Genomic DNA, 19,267 nt, shown 5'->3' with positions numbered 1-19,267 from the left:
ATGGGCAGTGGTGAATGAATTCCTTGTTTTGCTTTGCTGGCATGTGCAGCTTTTTGCTTTACCTGTTAAACTGTCTTTATCTCAACTCATGAGTTTTCTCACTTGTACCTTTCTGATTCTCTCCCCCATCCTGCTGTGGGGGGGAGTGAGCGAGTGTGGGGCTTAGTTGCTGGCTGGGGTTAAACAACAACAGTATGGCTCCGGAAGTGCTCTAAATTGAAAGTAGGTAGAGGTTGGAAGAGTATTAGGGGAGGAAGTGTCATCTACATTTATCTTGTTCTCATATTTTCCTCGCATTGCTTATGGGCACTTGTAGAGTAGGTTTCTGGGTGAGATGGACCTTGGTCTGCCCCAACAGAGCCATTCTTAGGTGTGTGCACAATTGCATTGCTGTTCTTGGATGGAACTTTCAGATTCAGTTGCTACTAAGGTATCAGCAAGGATAAAGGAGTTTAAGGATTGAGTGGGGTTTCTTTTTAGTCTGCTAAGTGATTTAAAAGGAATTTTTTTCTAAGTAGGGGATGCAATTTTGTTATAGACAGCTACAACATACTAACTATAATTGCAATAAATATAAGCAAGCCTGCAAACCTGCAACACTTCTCATTCTGCTACTGAAAGATTTTTATACAGATTAGAGCTGCAGGACTTAAAAGGTAACTGTTAACAGAAACACTGGATAAATATTGATAGTAGCCCTAGTTCAGCAGTCTTACTGACACCAAAAAGCAATACCTTTATCCCTCTTTGTCAAAGACCCTATAGATAAAGAACTCGTAATAGAATTATGCCCAATTTTGACAGTTATTAAAAGGATAAAGTGCACACTTCATTCAGAAAGAACATAAGCCTTGGTGTTCAACCAAAATACAATCAATCAGTAACATTTTATACCTAACTAATTTCACATTATAGTTTCTCCTTCAATGCCTAAGAGCAGTACTTGGGCACCCAGTTACAGACAGAAGGGAATGTAAACTTGATCAAGTCTCTACTGAATGTTGAGTTTAAGTCAAAGGCCCACAAGCAACTACAACAAATATGCTGCTTTATAGTTTGGGTCAAAGAAAAATTTATCAGTGCTAACAGGAGTCCAAAGAAAGCCAACTAAGACAGATGTGTAAGACTAACCCTACAGACAACAAAGTCATTGCGGAATAAAAAGCCTTTTATTAGATTTTTACAAAATAACTTGTAAAAAAAAAAAAGAAAATTCACCTCATATCAGATATATGCAATATATAAACTTACACATTCCTACCTACTACCTCACAGATTCATAGGTTGTCCATTACTTCCTTCAAAGAGAAAGAACATGTGCATTTCTGTGCCAAAAACCAGATGAAGGGTCACCTATGTTTTTTTCTTTCTCTGCTGACTTCAATCCTAAAAAGCAGATGGTGCAACAACAGTAGATTCATAGAGGTTATGGTTTCCTGCTACACTTTCTGTAGCAGCAAAGTCTCTTTATGAAGTTTGTCCCCCCGCAGTTATCCTGGTTTCGCACTTGGGAGGTATTTTGCTTTTCTCTTTTTAAAGCCAAGATGATTTTGTTGTTTCTGTTCAATGAACAGCCCCACTAAATCAGCACAACTGAGGGGCAAATAATCTCCAGCAGAGTAAGGGCTGGGGAACTTCACACCATCTGAGAAGTCATAACTGGGAGCTGCATTCTCAGACTTTGTCATCTATTTAAAGTATCAACACTTCTTATTTCATTAGCCCAATGCATTCCACTTAAAGCTAGAATCATGCTGATGCAGTTCAGAGACCATAGAAAAACCTTCATAGAACCAGAACGCTTTTATTTTAGTTTTTAGACAAGTAATTATCAGGTATCATCCAAAATTGTTCTCAAAACTAAAATTTAGATTTAGCTTATCAATGTGATCAATTGCATCTTAGTAAACAATACAATTATGCACAGTTATCTTCCATTAAGAAATACTGTAAAATATATACAAATTTTGTTTCAGGCAAATGTCCTTTTTGCAAGTGCACAAGTTGCATTTCTGAACAAGTGCATTTCTGAACTTCAGCACTGAGTCCCATCAAGTGTACACAGAGGTCTCGCCATAGTGTTTTGTGAAACCATCTTCATTACAAGTTTACTCACCTTTCAAAGACTCATTCTGGAAAAAAATCACAAAGGTACAAGATTTATATACATAAAGGCACAGCAATTCTGTTGAAATCAGCTATATTACAGTACAATAGAGTTCGATCAGTGCCTTTCATGCAACAAAGTTCACTAACAAATTTAAATCCTCTGCCAGTAAAATTAACTGCACAAGGACTGTATCCTTCCCTTTCGGTAAAAAGAATAACCAGCTATTATTTAATCAACTCAAAGTTACTACAGGAACTTGAAAGAAATACATAAAATGCTTTTTCTTTCTGCCTAAATTTGCTAGACTTTCAAGGCTATTTCTCATCAAAAGAAATAGTTTCCAACTAAGAGCAAAGGTGAAGTTTCATTTGTGCTAAGATGACAGACTAAATTTTTCTATAGCGACAGTTTTATAAAAATTATATATATTATATAGGTGCTGTCCTAGGAGGCATCACCACCAGCCACAGAACAGCCAATTCTAAAGACAGATCAGGAACTGAGACAGAAGAAAACTTTGAATTCAGAGGACAGATTCAGATCAGGTATAAATTAACTTATCATTAGAACTACATCCCTGGTTGGTCCAGTGCTCAAAAAGACTCCATGCAATGGACACACCAAGTGTACTTCTTCCTGTAAACTGATTCAAAACATTCTCCCCTTCTCCTTCCCCCAGTACCAACTTCAAGCTGTCATTTCTGAAGCTTCAGAGTTTTCCTAGACACCAGTTGCATTGAAAGAGTATTTGCACTTTTGACATCTGTCTGCAGCTGAATAATTAGAAGGCAGACTGTATATTGCCATCAAGCTAATCAACTCCCAAAGCTTTGAGCTGTCGTTCAATCTCTTCATCTGATATGGTAGCAGCTTTTGATGTTGATGCAGATGGTAAGCCTCTGGCAGCTGACGGAGCTTTGGCCATCTAGAAGATGACAGAAGTTTTCTTCAGTCAAAATAATACATGTTATGACAAGCTGACTTCTAGAATAAGACTGTAAGGTAAAGGCTACTAGAATGAACTATTTAAAAAAAGGGAATGAAGGGGAAGAAGCACATGAACAGGGTAAAAATAGCCATACCTTTCCAGAGATTTCAATTCCTATCTCATCCAGCACTTGGTTAACAATATCTTGGCTTTCTTCCTCTTCATCAGAAGCATCAAAAATATCATCCAGAGTATCATTAACTTAGAAGAAAGAAAAAAAAAATCCACACTGCATTAAGCAAAAAGGTTACTAAAATAACCTAGTACCATCTTTCTACGCTCCCAGAATGTAGTAGTAACACCACTGTATAAGATACCAACAGAAAGCACCCATATATTGGAGAGGCTTTCTTGCCTCTGTCTTGCAAAGCCTGTGAGCACAGCTAGAGCAACAAGGCAAGGCATGACTGTTTTTATAAAAATGTTCAGTTTCACCAAAATAGAGCAACTGAACTATCTCCCCCCTACTAGATCTTAACATTTCTTAAAAACATCTTCTACAGTTCCATAAAAATCCCTTTCCTCTTCCTCCTCTAAGTAAGTTGCGAAATTGTTAACTACTCAGCTAATTTCTGAATTGCAACAATACAGTTCTGCGCAGTTGAGGTGTTCACATCTTGCTCAACAATATTGAGTCCATGCTACTTACTATGGCCAACACAGTGGCAGGGATTAGGATAGGAAGGAAACTGTGCTAGCAGCACCAGGAAGTTTGGGATTATCTAGTTGACAGCGCACAGATGCAATCGGGAACAAGAAACTTGCCACCTCCCAAGAAGTAGTTTGTGGCTTAAAAAAAGGAGACAAAACCATCCCATACCACCATGTACATAAAGCTGAGATTATCAATAATATCTAAATTAAGTGTCCAGTCCCAGAAGAAAAAGCACATGCAGAACTATCAGCTACAGAAAGGGCAATTTTTCAAGTCCCCCTACCAGTTACGCCAACAAGGTTTTGAACCGGTCTCAAACCCTCTTCCCTTTCAGTATGTTCTTTCTAGAAGTATGATGGGTGTTTTGCACAAAGATGGGAAGGAATGGATTCTAGATTTAGTATCTAGAACTACTAAAAAGCCTAAGGCTCAACCTCCCTGCTCAGACATGCATTGTTTTGTTTACTCTTCATTTTTGCTGTCAGTCTCATTAATTGTAAAAATAAAACTTCAAGCATCAGTATTTCTAGACTTGTTCTACCCTTCCAAGAGCACTGTGGGCTGCAGCTAGTTGTTCCCTGCAGTGCAGAACTTACTCATTTCTTCAGTCATTTCCATCTTCATGTTTTCCTTCTGGAAATTCTGCATAGTTTGTAGTGTCTTTTGTGGATCCATTTTCTTATTAACTGCTTGCATTGTCTATTAATATTGAAAAAACCCTTAATCATACAATGAGACATTAGTAAATACCAATATATACACTAAGAAGGAATAAGACTTTTCTAATAAAAAAACCCTTCAGTCCAAGTTTCACTTTCCTTGTCTCTTTACAACCCATGAGAACTGTAGATACACAACAGATCAATAGTACAGTCTGCACCTAGTAAGAAATATCGCTGTCTACTACCCTAATAGATATGCTTTTAAATGTATGTGTCTTTCTTGCACCATGACCCTTCTCCTGGCCTTATATTAGGAAAAATCTGCCTGACCTAAATGAAAAGAATGGGACAATATTTCCTAACTTGCAGGCTATACACTTTGAAGAGGTAAAGGGCTGCAGGTTTTTTATTCAGTAAGGAACATTTATTTGAACCACCACTAGAGGACAGGCATTAAATTGCAATTGTTTCTTTATGTTATAATTTAACGGAAAAATTACTTTTCTCTGGAAAGCAAATATCGAAGTGTTCAGGAAGTACACATTAGTAGGGTGAACCTTTGTAATGGGTAGAGATCTTTCTGTGACGCTGTAATAAACTTCACCTGTTTTACTATAAGTATGCAGCACTGCCTTTGCAGGCACCAATATTTAATACTTTCTTCTTTCCTAAGCAGCAAGCTACTGCATCTCTCATGGGATGTCAAAACCTAAATATAGACATGAGCAATTCAAACGTAAAGTTTAACCATCTTTGAGAAGATAAAAGAGTTGGTTAATTAAAAGGGATGCTATCAAGCTACTACAGCCGCTACTGGCTTCGTAGAAGCTCTTCTGCCTTCATGTTTGAGTTTGTTTAAAGTGATAATGTATTATGCTTCTAATGTTACTTGAATTTCAAAGACTGTGTTCATAGTCACATTATTTGAATTTAAAAAGTTGTTCTGGACTTAGAGGGTGTTGGTTCCTTAGAATTCTTTTACAAGAGTTATAAATGGATATCAAAAACATTTGCACTAAACTGATACAGAGATTATATATCTTCAGAAAATAAGGGTCAGATGCATGATTAAAAGAAACAGGTAACTATTAACTGGACTTTACTATGTCCAAAATTAATGCCATACATGCTAAAAAGTATATAGAAAATACTTTGAAAGCTTCGCATTCATGTATTTGTCTTGCTTGTTGATGCAACTGATTCCATATATTTTTCACTGATGGTTGCATAAGATTAAGAATAGTTTACAAGCTTCAAAATGAATGACTGAATACTTTACTTTTTTAAGCTTCCCGTGTTGATAAGGCAAAATACTCACTTTAAAAGTGACCAAAAGAATTTAACACCTTCTCTTGATAATGTTACACAAACCAGTCCATAGAAGTACCTGCTGTGTTTCAAAAAAACATCACTTTTGTGGATGCTGGTTAATTTATTTTTTAATATTTTTGTTTTTTCTACTGACTTAACCTTCATAATTAGCCTAGTGACACTTTGATTTTTCAGAAATTTAATCCAAGATGTCTCATAGATAAAAACAAGTCGACCATGTAAAAATTAAAAAGCAAGACCAACTTGTTCACATGCAACACTGTTGTAGGAATACTAAGCTGTTTAACTTGATCAGTTGTACAGTCAGACAAGCCCCCCCCCCCTTTGTGGGTTAGTCATGGAGGATGGAAAGTTTGCTACAGAGCCATGAGTTTGTGTCACTGAACAGCTGATACCTGCCAACATACTGCTTCTAAAAGATATCTGACAGCAAAGCCTTAGCAGTAATTACTTTCTGCACTAAGTTGCATTGCATTACTGTGTTTAACTGGCACGTAACTGGATTCAACTTGGACTGTGATAAAAGCATAACTTGTCTACAATGATGCACGCTAATTCTGTTTCCTACACCTCCAGCTGAACAATCCTCCTTGCCAAAAGCAAACTCCCTGTTTATCAATTCAGGGAAATAGGGGAAAGTTCACAACTAACTCAGATAACTGAGATTTTTCAGACTCTTTTATGAGATGAGATTTGTGAGAAAACTTAATGCAATACTGTTTCCTTAGAGCACGGTGAGTGAGAATGACAGGGAACTCCAGATTAGATTTCCTTAGGAACTTAAGATCTGAAGCAATAACCTACTTTTTGCACAAGCCATAAAGCTACTGTGACACATTGCCTTGATTTCTAGACGAAGCATGCCCTACTTTTTCCCAATAAAAACTGCTCGTGACAAGATATACAGGCAAGACACTGTAGCGGCATGGTTTGGGTCTTTTTGATGTATTAAAAGAGTTCTTCCACTGGCATTAGAGTTTATTTTTACCATGCAAACATTTGACAGATGTCTAGCCCAAGAAAATATGCTTAGTTAGGTGCTAACTGGCTGGATTGACTAGACAAAAAATTTCATAATATGAATCAAATTACATTTCCCTACTGTATCCTCAACACCATTTGGGGTATTAAGCAATAAGTTTTATCCCTTCAGTTATCTTATACAAAATAACACAACTTAACTTTTGCAACCATATGCTGCATTTTAATGTGAAAGAATGTCTTGTAACGCCTTACTTTTGCTGTAGTTGACATAGCTCCTGCCATCTTCATCTGAGAGTTCATGACCTTTGTTTGAGTCGACATAGAAGTGACTTTAGAGCTAACAGCGTATGTTCGATTCTTCTGCTTCCGCAGTTGTACAAGCTGTTTTGCTAGCACTTTACAGGCTTCTTTGTTACCAGTCTTAGCCATTTTCTTTATTTCCAGTTCCTGTTAAAAAAGGTGTAAGATTAATTCTACAGAATTTTCATTCAAACAAAGACTACAATTAAGCCTTAACATTAATAATTAAATTCCAAAAGTTAACTATTCTCTTGATTTTTTTTAAGACATTTAAAGTTATATGAATAGTCTTCCTTGCTTTTCTACCAAGGCTATTTAGTAGAATAAAGGCAATGCTGTTAGGATTTGACCAGAAGAAAAAAACACAACAGAACTGAATTATAGTATGGTAGCATGCAGTTCCCCAAAGACTTCAACTTCTGCATAACGTCACATTCACTTATATGTGCACATTCAATTCCATATCCGGATAGGGAGTAACACTTCAAAAAAACAAACGCAAAAAGTGAAGAAATTATTATGGCCAGCCAACTATTAGTGCCATGACTCTAATAATCTTTGACTTCTTGCATTCACGGGCAATCAAGCCATATCGCCCATGGAAGAAATGTGGAGTTTATAGGTTCTTTTTTAACACTTTTTCAGCCTTGAGAGAATCTCATAACCTTTTGGGGGAAGAAATAGATAAAATTACATGACCAATAATCATAGGCTGTTTGCCCACATAATTTAGCTGGACTTAATTTGGCACATAATAAAGGTGCGATCATTTGTCTACAACAACATGTGCTTAAACCTTAAGAAAGACACTTCTATCTTATAAAAAAGAACCCAATCCCCAATCTATTAATTCAAGAAGAAATAGCAAGCTATTTAGCACAGAAGTACCAGGAAAAAGTTGGGCTCAAATAATCTTGTCAACTGGGATTGTTCAAAGTATGCCTTCTGATTTGTGACTTGGTAATGTAAACTTTTCAACTAATTTTTCCTTTTCAGCCTTTTTAAGGAGGGCTTGCCACAGTATCTCAGTTCTTTGTATATGTCCAATCATACATTTTGATTTTTACTATTAAGTAAAAGCAGCCTTTAAAGACTAGCTTTCTCCTGTGATTCTTCAGAAGAATATATCTGCTACAGGAATACGGTTGCTTCACCTTATGTGCACTGGTAGTCCAGAAAACTGTACTTAGAAGATATGTTGCTCTGAAAAGGTAAATACTGGTCACCAGGATATGCAAAATGGTCATGTTTAAAGGCAAGTGTAAACTGACCCACTGCATTACCTTTACTACTAGGAAAGATCATGGTTAAGTTTACTACAGAGATGGCACAAGATCTCTGTAAATCCATAATTTCTTAACAGCTGTGTCATACATGCTATTTTTAATCCAAGAAGGTACAAATCAGCAAATAAGGAGCATGAGACTGTTCAGACATTAGAGGCTTGAAATATATGTAAAGCTGTCCTCTTTGTAAGTAGCTCACAGAGACCACAAAAACAAATTTCTATAGCATGCCCAGAATATTATCTCCTTTTTTCATACTTCAAGTATTGTGAAGGATAGGAAGGATTAGTTTGCACACTAGCAAACACTAGTTTGCACCCTAGTTTTAACAGCAAACATTTGAAAATAGGGATTTTCTCACAGAGATGAAATACCTAAGTAGCATTTATAACCTGATTTTTCAAAGCAAAGTACAAACCTACGCCAATCATTGCTAAATCACTGCAGGTAATCCAGCTGCAAAAATCAAACCCTATACACAGATGATTTTATTCTTATTTAAGAAGAATTTGGGTAAAGAGCTGCAATACATTATTTGCTTTTGAGAGATTTGAGGCAAGCTTATTAAAGTCAGTCATGTTCTTTTGGGAAAAAAAATTAAAATTCATACAGTCACATGAGGTTACTGAACTGAAACAGAACTCTCTGCATACTTTAAGGTATTTTTATACACAGAATTAATAGAACTAGGTTTTCACACAGTAGTACCTCATAGTTAAGGAAAAAAAAAATCTTTCTGAAGAAAGTACATAACAAAATGTTCTGAGATTGACTGACAAGCCCTTGGACCTTTTTCACCTGATCTGTCTCTGAAAATTAATATTTATTGTCCATTGATTGTCTCACCCTAACAGCAAATTTTAACTTTTTCAAAGACATATTTCACTTCTCCTTTCTTCTTCTCCTCAGAAATCCAACATTTCTGAAACAATTTACTGTAGTAAGTAATCAAAACTTCAGCCTGAGTATTCATGAAAATTAAGGTTATTTCCATCAGATTTCATACTGAAAAATGTCTTATCTATGAGCAACCTATTCTATCTTACATGTTCAAGGCTTCCAGAAACAATTTCTCTGGCCTCTTTTAGTTTATTATTCCCAGCTCCTGGTATTCACGCGACCTGCTGCCATGAAACACCACCTCAATAGCTACTGAAACCGTGGCTGGATTTGCATAGCTTTTCCCACAGTCTGAGCATGTCTTCATGCATCAAACCCCACCATCTGTCACATCCATTTATCCAATTATACTGCCACACAGGTGCAGCATCCATTCACTGAATACTTGATAGCTCAAACACACTAAGTTTTAAATAGATCTTAATTTAGGCTGATAGTTTTACTATTATTAGCTAGTTTTAGGGAAGTTCTGTATGAAAGAAAATACCAACCCTATGGGGTATTCATGATACCCTATGGTTTTTCAAGTACTCTCTCCCACTGGAGAGTCATGGTAACATATGATAGCACTGACACTTCCTTTAGTTCTTCCACCACAAGACCACTGACTTACAAGCCTGTTAGAAAAAACCTTCTGAAGGCTAGAGAATGCTAAGAATGGAAGGGAAAAATGAATGTGGTTATTTAATCTAAACACATTGTTTCAGGCTTTTCCTATGCTAAAGACTGAGAATCACACTTAGACAGTAAATTTTTTCCAACACAATTTTAATAACTGAAAAGTCAGAAAGGGGAAGACAACTTTTTTAGCGTTCAATTATTATACATTGAGTTTTAGCTTTAGCACTTTACAAGTTTTCTGTTATATTGGGAGCATGTGTTTGTTTTTAGAGAGTAAAATAAAGTTCCCTGCTCTACTTACCAGTTGTTTTTCCTGTTTTTCGAGTGCTGCTCTATCTCTGGTTATAGCCCTCTGTGTACCTCTTAACTCTCGATTTTGCTCCTTTATTATATCTGGAAAGAAAATATTTATAGCTGGGAAAAGTTTTCAATACTACATAAACATCTTATGTGCTAAGCACTGTGCAGATCTGCAGTATGTTTGACAGCCTCCCTTTGTTGAGAATGAACTGTCAGCTATCAAAGAATTGTCAGCATTTCAAATATATTAAATATTAGCAAAATACAGTTTTATGTATACAACATGATTATGTTTCAGCAGCATAGGCCATATCCCATAACAAGAAGGCTTTTTTACCTAGTATGTTTCTTTGCACCACAACCATAGCAAAAGCCTTAACCACAGAGTAAGAGTTAGGTACATACGCTTTTCTGCAAGTTCAACCCTAACTCAGCAATAACATATTCACTGTGAGCCCACTGCTTTTCAACCAGTCAGGCCTAACTGCAACAGGTAGATCAGCTGAAGAAACCTTATATATGAGATCTCAGAGCAGTTAAGGAGTTCCCAAGTCCATTAAAACAGTGAAGATACTCCTAGATCCTGCTCTTCTCTGTCCTTATTCTGGTTCGATGGAGATTACTCTCCTCCACAAACGTACCACATCTGTGCAGCCCAACTTCAAGTCAGACTACAAAGCAATAGTGTTCAAACTTTTTCAATTAGCAAATGCTTAAGAATATTAAGATATGAAAGTGGAGGCCTTTATAGCAAATTTAAGTTTCCTGACAACTGCTGTAGCCAGCAGAAGCTTGAACACTGTCTGTCAGGTGAAAGATATCATCCTTCATAGGAGTTTTGTCCACTGTACCATTTAAAAATTATTTACCGGTAACATTCACTTATTGAGCAAGTATTATTTACAATATAGGCATCAATCATGCTAGTTGCAATTAACTTTTATTAGAATTTACAGCATGTGCTTAGGTGTGATTCACCTGGGCAAAGGTAGAGAGGTCTGCATCTGACTCAGCATCCTCTGACCTTTACAGAGGAAAGAAGTTAGTACTTTTAGGAAGAGATTCATCTGCTCCTAATGTATGTGTCTACACGACATTAGATAAACTTTGGGCGGGAGTTTAAAAGGAGCAGACTGTCACATAAACTTTGTTTAGAGCTCCTTCTAATCCACAGAAGTAACATCATGGCAGGGCACTGCTGTTGTACTTACAAAGTTTGAAGCACATGAAAATCAATACAAACAGGCAGAGTTATTAACAGAAATAAAGGCATGAAGGGTAAATTCTAGAAACCGCAGCCACCCTTCTCATTTTTTTAAGGCTTGCAACAATTTTTCTACAAACAGAAAGAATCATTCATGTTCTTCATTCCCACAATCAGAAATTCTGTAAAACATCCATTGCTGAAATTTTTTCAGCCTTAACAGTTTTGAATCAGAAAAACCCCAAACCTTCAGTGGCATTTTAAAGAGGGCATATACACTACCCCCTCCCATCAATTATTTTTGGCCAAATAATTACATATTCCAAACAAACCCTGTGAAAAAGAGACCTGTTTTTACAGTGCTACTACTGCTCCAAGAACTACACAAAAAGCATCTTCAGGAGATGTAGACTTTTCAATGGACAATAATGAAGAGCTGAAAGATGACACAGAATATAACACTGCGTTCTTAACACTGGCAAAGCAGCAGTGAAAATTATTCTGAAAACCATGCTATAGGCAAGCAATTTTGAAGGTAGACAAATGTATATTACTTGCACAGCTGCACTGGCAAAAATGAAAGAAAAAGCTTAATAGCTACATACAAGACTGTCTTTCCTAACTAAAATAAGTATTAAAAAAAATCCTTTATTGTAGAAAGCTTAAGAAGTAGGAACTTCAAGACAATAAGAAACAAGAACTGTACATATTGTCTCCTGACTTAAGGGCGAGCATAATGTTTATTTCTGTTGTTTCTGATCTCACATAGTGGCTCAAACTAAGGATAGCAATAAACTGAAAACAATAACTATCTGCAGTTACAGACCCTTTCATTTGTTTTTGCAAGTGAAGGCCAAGATGAGAACTTGGTCCTTGTTTCTCTGTGATAACTGACGCAAATTCCTAGCTTTACTCCAGCAGACAGAAGAAGAAGGGGCAGTCCTGAGACAGCCTTTTGCCGACAGCCACTCCCGTGTGTCATTGCCGCCGCCTCGCACACCAGGGTAAGGAGGAACAACCTCCATTCCTTAAAACAGGTTGGACAAGAGACACCTAGCAGGGCTTGACCTGGCTCCTACAATCCGCCTTGGTCATGGAAGCTTAGTGCCATCTCCCCCTTCCTCCCCTTTCAGGTGTTACACCAAAAATGGGAAGAGACAAGTGGGAAACATACGTATTCTCCCTTGGTGACATACAATTGGTTGATGCACAGCGTCATTTTTGGCGAGCTGTTTTCAAACGAGGACCCACCTGATTTGACACAGGGCACCCAACATGCCAGACAGCCAGCTCTGGGGCTCGCCAACCACCAGCCAGCCTCTGCCCCACAGCCACGCCTGGGGCACACCGATTTGGAGGGCCGACGGTCGCCCACAGGACTGTTGTCAGGTAAGCGATCTTTTTTGGCTTTACTTTAGAGATCGTTACTTCTGCATAAGTTCAAGCGTTTTGTTGACTGACTGACTACAAAAACATCAAGACCAACTTGTTTTAAGACCCGCATACAAAGCCAAGGGTGCAAGCGGTGGGGCTCAGCAGCTGCTCCAGCTGCTCCAGCTGCTCTGCGCAGCCGGGCAGCGGCTCCCCGAGCCTGCGGCCATGCTCGGCCGCCTTCTCCCCGCCGCAGAAAGCTGGCTCCCGCGGACCAGCACCGCTCGCGTCCCTGTTCATTCTCGGCTCCAGCAACTCTTCGCGGGCCTGTTTTGTTCCCTCGCTGCCAACGAGAGACGTTGTTCCTCCTCCTCCTCCTCCTACTCCCTCACCCACAAACCGGGATCACCAGGGCCCGGCTCCCACAGCTCTCCCCGGCCCGGCCGCCTGACAGGGCCCGATGCCCCAGGAACCTCCCGCCTCGCTGTCCCATGGGGCCGGCCGGCCCGGGTCTCTCCCCGCCGCCCCGCCTGGCCCGAGCGCCGCCGGTGAGTCGTCCCGGGCGGGCTGTGGCCTCCTCCTCTCCCTACGAGTTCCCGCTCCGCCGGGACACAGGGCCCGAGGCCGCCCCGCAGGCATCGCCGCCACCCCCGGGCTCCCACTCCCCCCGAGCCCGGGCCGGGGCCAGCTCCGCGCCCGGGACCGTACGAGGGCTGGGGGCAGCCGCCCCCGCTCTGCGAGAGGGGCGGCGGGGCCCTCCCCCGGGCGCCGGCGGCCCCGCGCCCCACTCACCGTCCACAGTCTTCTTCTTGAAGAGCGAGGCCATGGCGGCAGCCAGACCCGGAGCCGCCGGACCCCTCACCGCCGCCTCAGCGGGCTCCTGCCTCCTCCTCAGGCGACCAGGAAGCGGCCGGGCCGCGCAGACCCGCCCGGCTCCGCCTCCCCGCCGGCGAGGGGCGGGACGGGGCCGGGCCGGGCCGGGCAGGGCTGCCGCGCTGCCCCCACCTAACCCGCGGCGGCGGCGGCGGCGCCTGACTGTGCGGGGCCCGGGACGCGTTCCCCGCCGGGGCTGCCGCAGCAGGGGGGCCGCGGGGTCGCTTCTCCCCCCGAGGGAGTCACTGCCTGGGGCGGGACGGGGCAGCGGCAGCAGCACCTCCCTGCCGGGTTTCTCTCCCGCGTATGGGTTTGGTCATCCCGAGCCGCGGGAGAGGCGCTCCGGGACCGTCCCGGGCACCGGGGTTGACGGTGCGGTGCGGCGCGGCGCGGCGCGGCGCGGTGCGGGGGGACGAGCCTGGGAGCCGGCTCAGGGGAGCCCCGGTGGTGGTGTGCGGGCGGGGCGGGCCATCGAGGCTTCCCGCTCCATGCCCCGCTAAATGGTTTAGGTTTTCTTCGTGTACATTTAATTATTAAAAATTAATTAAGTTCAGCAGTGTTGTGCTCTTCGGCTTCGCCGCCTCTGCCCGTGCAACTTCGCGCGTGGGCGGCTGTAGGGATTTGGGCTCAGATGGCAATTAAACAGGCGTGGGGTGAGTTTCTGTCTGTGCTGTGTGGAGCGCGGGGCTATAGCACACGCGTGTTGCTGAATGAGGTGTGCATTGAGCACAGCGCTCCAGCAGCCTTTGCAAGCACACCGTGGGGTTTTTGTGTTTTGTTTTTTTTTTTGTTAAGGAGCATCCCAGCTTTGAGCCCTCGTCCAGAGCCATTGCCGTGCCTAGGGAACTGATAACACGTTAATTTTCTAAGATAAGCCTTTGTCTGAGGATCACAGCTACCATGGTGCACAAGATGTAAAAGTATGGAAAAGGGAATAATAATTTTCTTGGTTTTCAGTGTCTAATTACAATCCTTAATTTTTAATAAGGTATTTTATTATGTAGCTGTGGTTTCATCATTGGCAATTACCTACATACACATTGTGACCTTAGAAAATAAAAAAGGAGCTATAGCAGAAAATACAGAGCTATTGGTTTGAGTACTAGCTAGATGTACCTTCGCTTTAAAGTGTTGGGGAGTTTATGTTAATTTGCAAGGAAAACCAAGTGATTGGAATGTAGTAATGCATTTTGATATCTAGATATAAATTTAACCTGAAGAAAAATTGTAAATTTATGGTGGCAGTACCCTAATAAACCACGCTTTTATAACCTTGCATGAAAGAACAATCTATTAGAATATTATAATAGCAATATAAAGAGGTATGTGGACATAGGAAGGTACAAACTATGTATTTGGTGTCAGTATTTCTTGATTTTCTGAAAATACTAATTTTATTGCAGATAGCAAGTTTTTATTGTTTCTCACATGGCCTCTTAGTTATTTTTCACTGATTGTGCTAGACTGAAATCCAGATCATGTGTGATGACGTAGGTACTATGGAAGTTTAGCGATATGCTGTGAGATAAGTTAAAACACCCTTTACAAGTTTATTCCTGTATGGCTGTACTGTCTGTTACGTCAGATCAGTCAGAGATGAGTTAGTAAGCAAAACTGAAATCCTGGCTTTGAAAATGCACAGATGAAGGGGAGGAGAGTGCTGGTAATTTAGATTCAGTTCCCCACTTTCCTTGAGAGGGAGGTCAGGCAGCTTAACTATGGGGTACTCTTAAACTGTGTTAATTAGCTATGAGACCAGAAAAGTGTTTTTCCACAATAGTTCTTCATGAACGTTAACTTGTGATGAGGTAAACAAAGATGTCTGTAACAGGCTTCATGATTGCAATAAATAAAGTATGTCTGAGCTATTGCTTGCCAAGACTTACTTTTTTGTGCTATAAGCCTGCATGCTGGGATGCTATTGTATACTTGATTTCAATCTTTTTGGTAGTAGTGATAGGATAAGAGAAGGCCTTGAATTTATCTTTTAAAAAAATAATGCTTAAACTTCAGTGTTTCTTTTAGATTCTCAATGTCCTGTTTCAGGATCCATTTGTGAATCAAAATGTAAAAAGAGTATCTTAGTCCTTTATCCTATAGACAAACTTTAAAAATCAACCACATGGAATAAATAACCTTTCCTTAGTGACTATATGCACATATCAGTAGCAAACAAAAGCAGGGACTGTGTATTTTCTGTTTGTTGGATATTGAGTAAAGTGGGACACAAAAACTGGTTCAGAACGATGATACGATATCCTGTATTAATTTGAAATTGAGCACCTTCAAATCAAAGTGTGAAAAATAAATTTGGATAATAAAAGCAGATTAACAGCAGGAAAGCTGGTCTGTGTTCCAGACTTGTACTTAGAAAAAGGTGGTGTGTGTTTGTATGTTTTTAAGGATATATATAAGCTACTCCAGCATTGGTCGATTGGAGTATTTAAGCATATTGTTAATTTAAACCAGGTGACTAGGTTCAATCTGTTTAAAGGTAGACATGTTCAGGTGCTCAGATGAAATGGCTGCTATGAAGAGACCCTTGCAAATGGGTGCTTTCAGGTACTGTTCTTTAGAATAGTAGATAAAGTGGCTGATTTGGAAAAATACTTTTCTGACACACTCTCAGGAGAAAAAGGAGAGGTGAGCTTTCAGGCATATGAGTCTTGAAGAAGCTCTCAAGGTTATACGTTAAATCTTTTCAAGCTTTCTAGCTATGTCAGATGGTCTAATGAAAGTTATTAGTCTTCCATATCTCCCTTTCTAGGGTGAGGGAAACGCTGCAAGTGAACTTTCGCTGACAAGCTAAGGCAGACCGTCTTGGGATGCTTTGTGGATAATGACCCAAATTCAGTACTCTGTTTGATCTATTCTGGGCCTGTCTAATTTCTCATCTGCAGATGTAAAGAAATTAAATGAGGCCATGTGTACTAAAGAATGAAGTGGGTCAGCTGAAAATTACAGGAGCCTGAACGAGATAGATAAATGATGAAAGACTGATATAAATGTATTATTATATGAAACATACAGCGCCTAACATGTAAAATAAGGTTATGAGGAGAAGTGTCTTTGGGGCCTCAGCAACTGGCCATCTTCCAAATCCTGCAAGGACTCGCTAACGCTTTACTTTATCCTGGAGGAGCTCCACTGAAATCAAATGACATGGCACTTAAATGTGTAAGAGTTTGTGAGATTGTGCTCTAAAGGCTACGTGACCTTATACCTTGTCATATGAAGGTAGGCTGAGTTAGGAGGGGGACAGAAAGGAAAAGGCAGGGAGAGAATTGCAGACCCTATAGAAGCTCAGGCTGCAGTGCAACTCAACACTTGAATTTCTTTCCTGAGTAAGAATCTGCTGTGGCACAGGCTGAATGTTATGGCTGTGTTTAAATGCATGGCTTTGCTGAAGTCTGCATGTGTGTCATGGTGTTATCTCCAATTGCATTCATTAGTAATGGTACTTGGAAATTGGAGTGTGCTCTCCAGGCTGGAGAGGTGATGGCAACGCACTCCGTGGGCACAAAATGTGAGATGCTGGGAAGAAGGTGAAGCAGAAAGGGACAGGGGAGGATCGGTGGTCATCACAAAAGGTGTGTGTGGAAATTTTTGAAGAGCAAAGAGTTAGAAACAATAAGAATAAATGAAGAAGGGCCTAGAGGAGAGGATAAAGAAGAAGAAGAGCAGTGGGAATGATGCAGCTGTAAGATGCTGGAGGTTCCCTCCGGTACTGTGGTTCTGAAATTCATTTTCTCTGCTTTGTTCAAAATGAAATCACTTATTTATGCGTACAAGTATAAAAAAGTGTTTTATACAGCACATCTCGCCCTCACCTTGCAGATTAGACAACTTTCCAGCAACTTCTGTGGAAAGCTCACGAGAACTGAAAAATACCTCATTCATAGGAGGAAAGGGAGAGTCGCATCTAGCAAACACACAGGTATGAAATAACCCTTAGAAACACTGAAAGTAAAATTATGAGAGAGATTTCATAAGGGAAAACTATTTAACTGTCTACAAATAATGGTAGTAGTGAATTGCTGTCAAGTAAGAATAATGCCAAAATAAATGAGGTTGCAATGGGAATCAAGTCAGTGAGCTACAGAACAATCAGTGGATTATCTATTTGGAAATAGTTTATAATTCTAAAAACTTTCATTTTCCAAAAAAAGGATATTTTTCATTAATTTTAGGAAATATTGAGGAATGCGGTGAATCTGAACTATGAGTCAATGTCTTGCTTCCCATCTTTTCACAGTTTATGTTGAATTGGGCATATATGTGAAGCAGAGCGAGTGTATTGTTGGTCTTATGAATAACTTAATTGTTTGTTGCTTTCGCTGCCTAAAAAGGATCAATTGCCAGTAGACCGCTACACATCTATGCCTTACAGCATACAAGGTGTACAGGATAGAGGGAAATACACATTTAGGTGTGGAAGTATGGTCTGATTTAATTTGTTCTTGTGAGGACTGTATGACATCTATGGAGACTGAAATTGTCTTTTTATGCGAGAGGGGCTTTGTAATGTGTATGTTTTGCCTGATAATCCACTGAATTCACTTAACAGACTTCTGAGTAAGTAAAAAACATCAAGAACGAGTTAAAGAAAACCTGTAGTATCTTAAATGTGAAATGTTACTGTAGAGTTTGCTGAAGAGCTTTTAGTGAACTGGAACTCTGAACATTTAAAGGATGTTGTCTTCATCTTAATTTCTTACTCCTGAATTTATTTGTGAACAATTCTGGAAAAAAGCAAAACAAAAAATCCAACCATCCTTAATATATGTAAGACAAGTAAGTTTTTTCTGTTGCATGGAAACAGCATATCAAAGTAAGATACTTATGTATGCAAGATTACACCTTAGTTTCAGTCACTTTCAGCATCTTCTTAATAAAGTATAAGTACTTTGCACCATTTAGTATGTGCATGAAGTTCAGTACTTTGTGAAACCCTCTAAATGCCTAACCCCTCCTTATGGAAATCTGGTTTTAATTATTATCTTGATTGGTGATAATAAGACACTTTTGAGTTGCAGACTACATCTTTTATAACCTTCACATCTGATTGCAATGTTCTTCCTTGGTGAAAGAGCAACACTTCGTTATAAAATAGTGCCATTACATTGTACAAGCAGATTTAGTTTTGCTTCAGTAATCAAGTAGAGGAGGACATCATATTTCTGTAGGGCATTCATGAAATCAAGGGTTATACTTTTAAAAGCATTTGCTTGCAAATATTGTATCTTTAAATGACTTTGCCCAAGGAGAAAAGGAAAACCAGGCTAGCAACAAAATAGGTAAATACTGTTAGCATTTTATCACAAGCTTCAAGAACTCCTCAAGGCATCAAGTTTAGAAAAAAGAGCGAGAGATTATGGGGAGGATATTTATTATTACAAACCACAAAGTCAACAGGGACTGCTAAATGTTCTTACAGTCATAATAGCCTATCTCATGTTAATTCTAGCCCGAAGCTCTGTGACTCTTTATGTGCAGAGATAATGGGGGGTAAAACTGTATTTTTAGTTTAGCAGCAGATTCTTCCCAACCATGGAAAATAAATTAGAGAGCTTTGCAAACTAAAAATGATTTGGGCTTTGAAGGAATTCCCACCAATAATATACAAGACGTATTACCCCAGGTAGTTAGAGGGTGCCTGTATGTTTATGGCTGATAGTAGT

At 39.8% G+C, this 19,267-nt stretch overlaps 1 protein-coding gene across 2 annotated transcripts; it reads right to left on the bottom strand.

Moving 5' to 3' along the window:
- Positions 1-1,150: 1,150 nt before the first annotated feature.
- On the bottom strand, positions 1,151-13,579 carry CHMP2B (charged multivesicular body protein 2B). 2 transcript variants are annotated; one of them, XM_050897025.1, is made up of 6 exons: positions 13,506-13,579; positions 10,140-10,231; positions 6,984-7,178; positions 4,350-4,452; positions 3,193-3,299; positions 1,151-3,035 (listed from the first exon to the last, which is right to left on the bottom strand). In XM_050897025.1, exons 1-6 carry the CDS (start codon positions 13,537-13,539, stop codon positions 2,922-2,924), a joined length of 645 nt encoding a protein of 214 aa, XP_050752982.1. In that variant the 5' UTR covers positions 13,540-13,579; the 3' UTR covers positions 1,151-2,921. The 2 variants fall into 2 exon arrangements, with proteins under 2 accessions (XP_050752982.1, XP_050752991.1); XM_050897034.1 differs by lacking the exon at positions 13,506-13,579 and adding an exon at positions 12,152-12,176.
- Positions 13,580-19,267: the final 5,688 nt, after the last annotated feature.

The sequence above is a fragment of the Gymnogyps californianus genome, chromosome 1, assembly GCF_018139145.2.
Source record: "Gymnogyps californianus isolate 813 chromosome 1, ASM1813914v2, whole genome shotgun sequence".
Lineage (NCBI taxonomy): Eukaryota > Metazoa > Chordata > Aves > Accipitriformes > Cathartidae > Gymnogyps > Gymnogyps californianus.
This window is presented reverse-complemented; position numbering and strand designations above follow the sequence as displayed.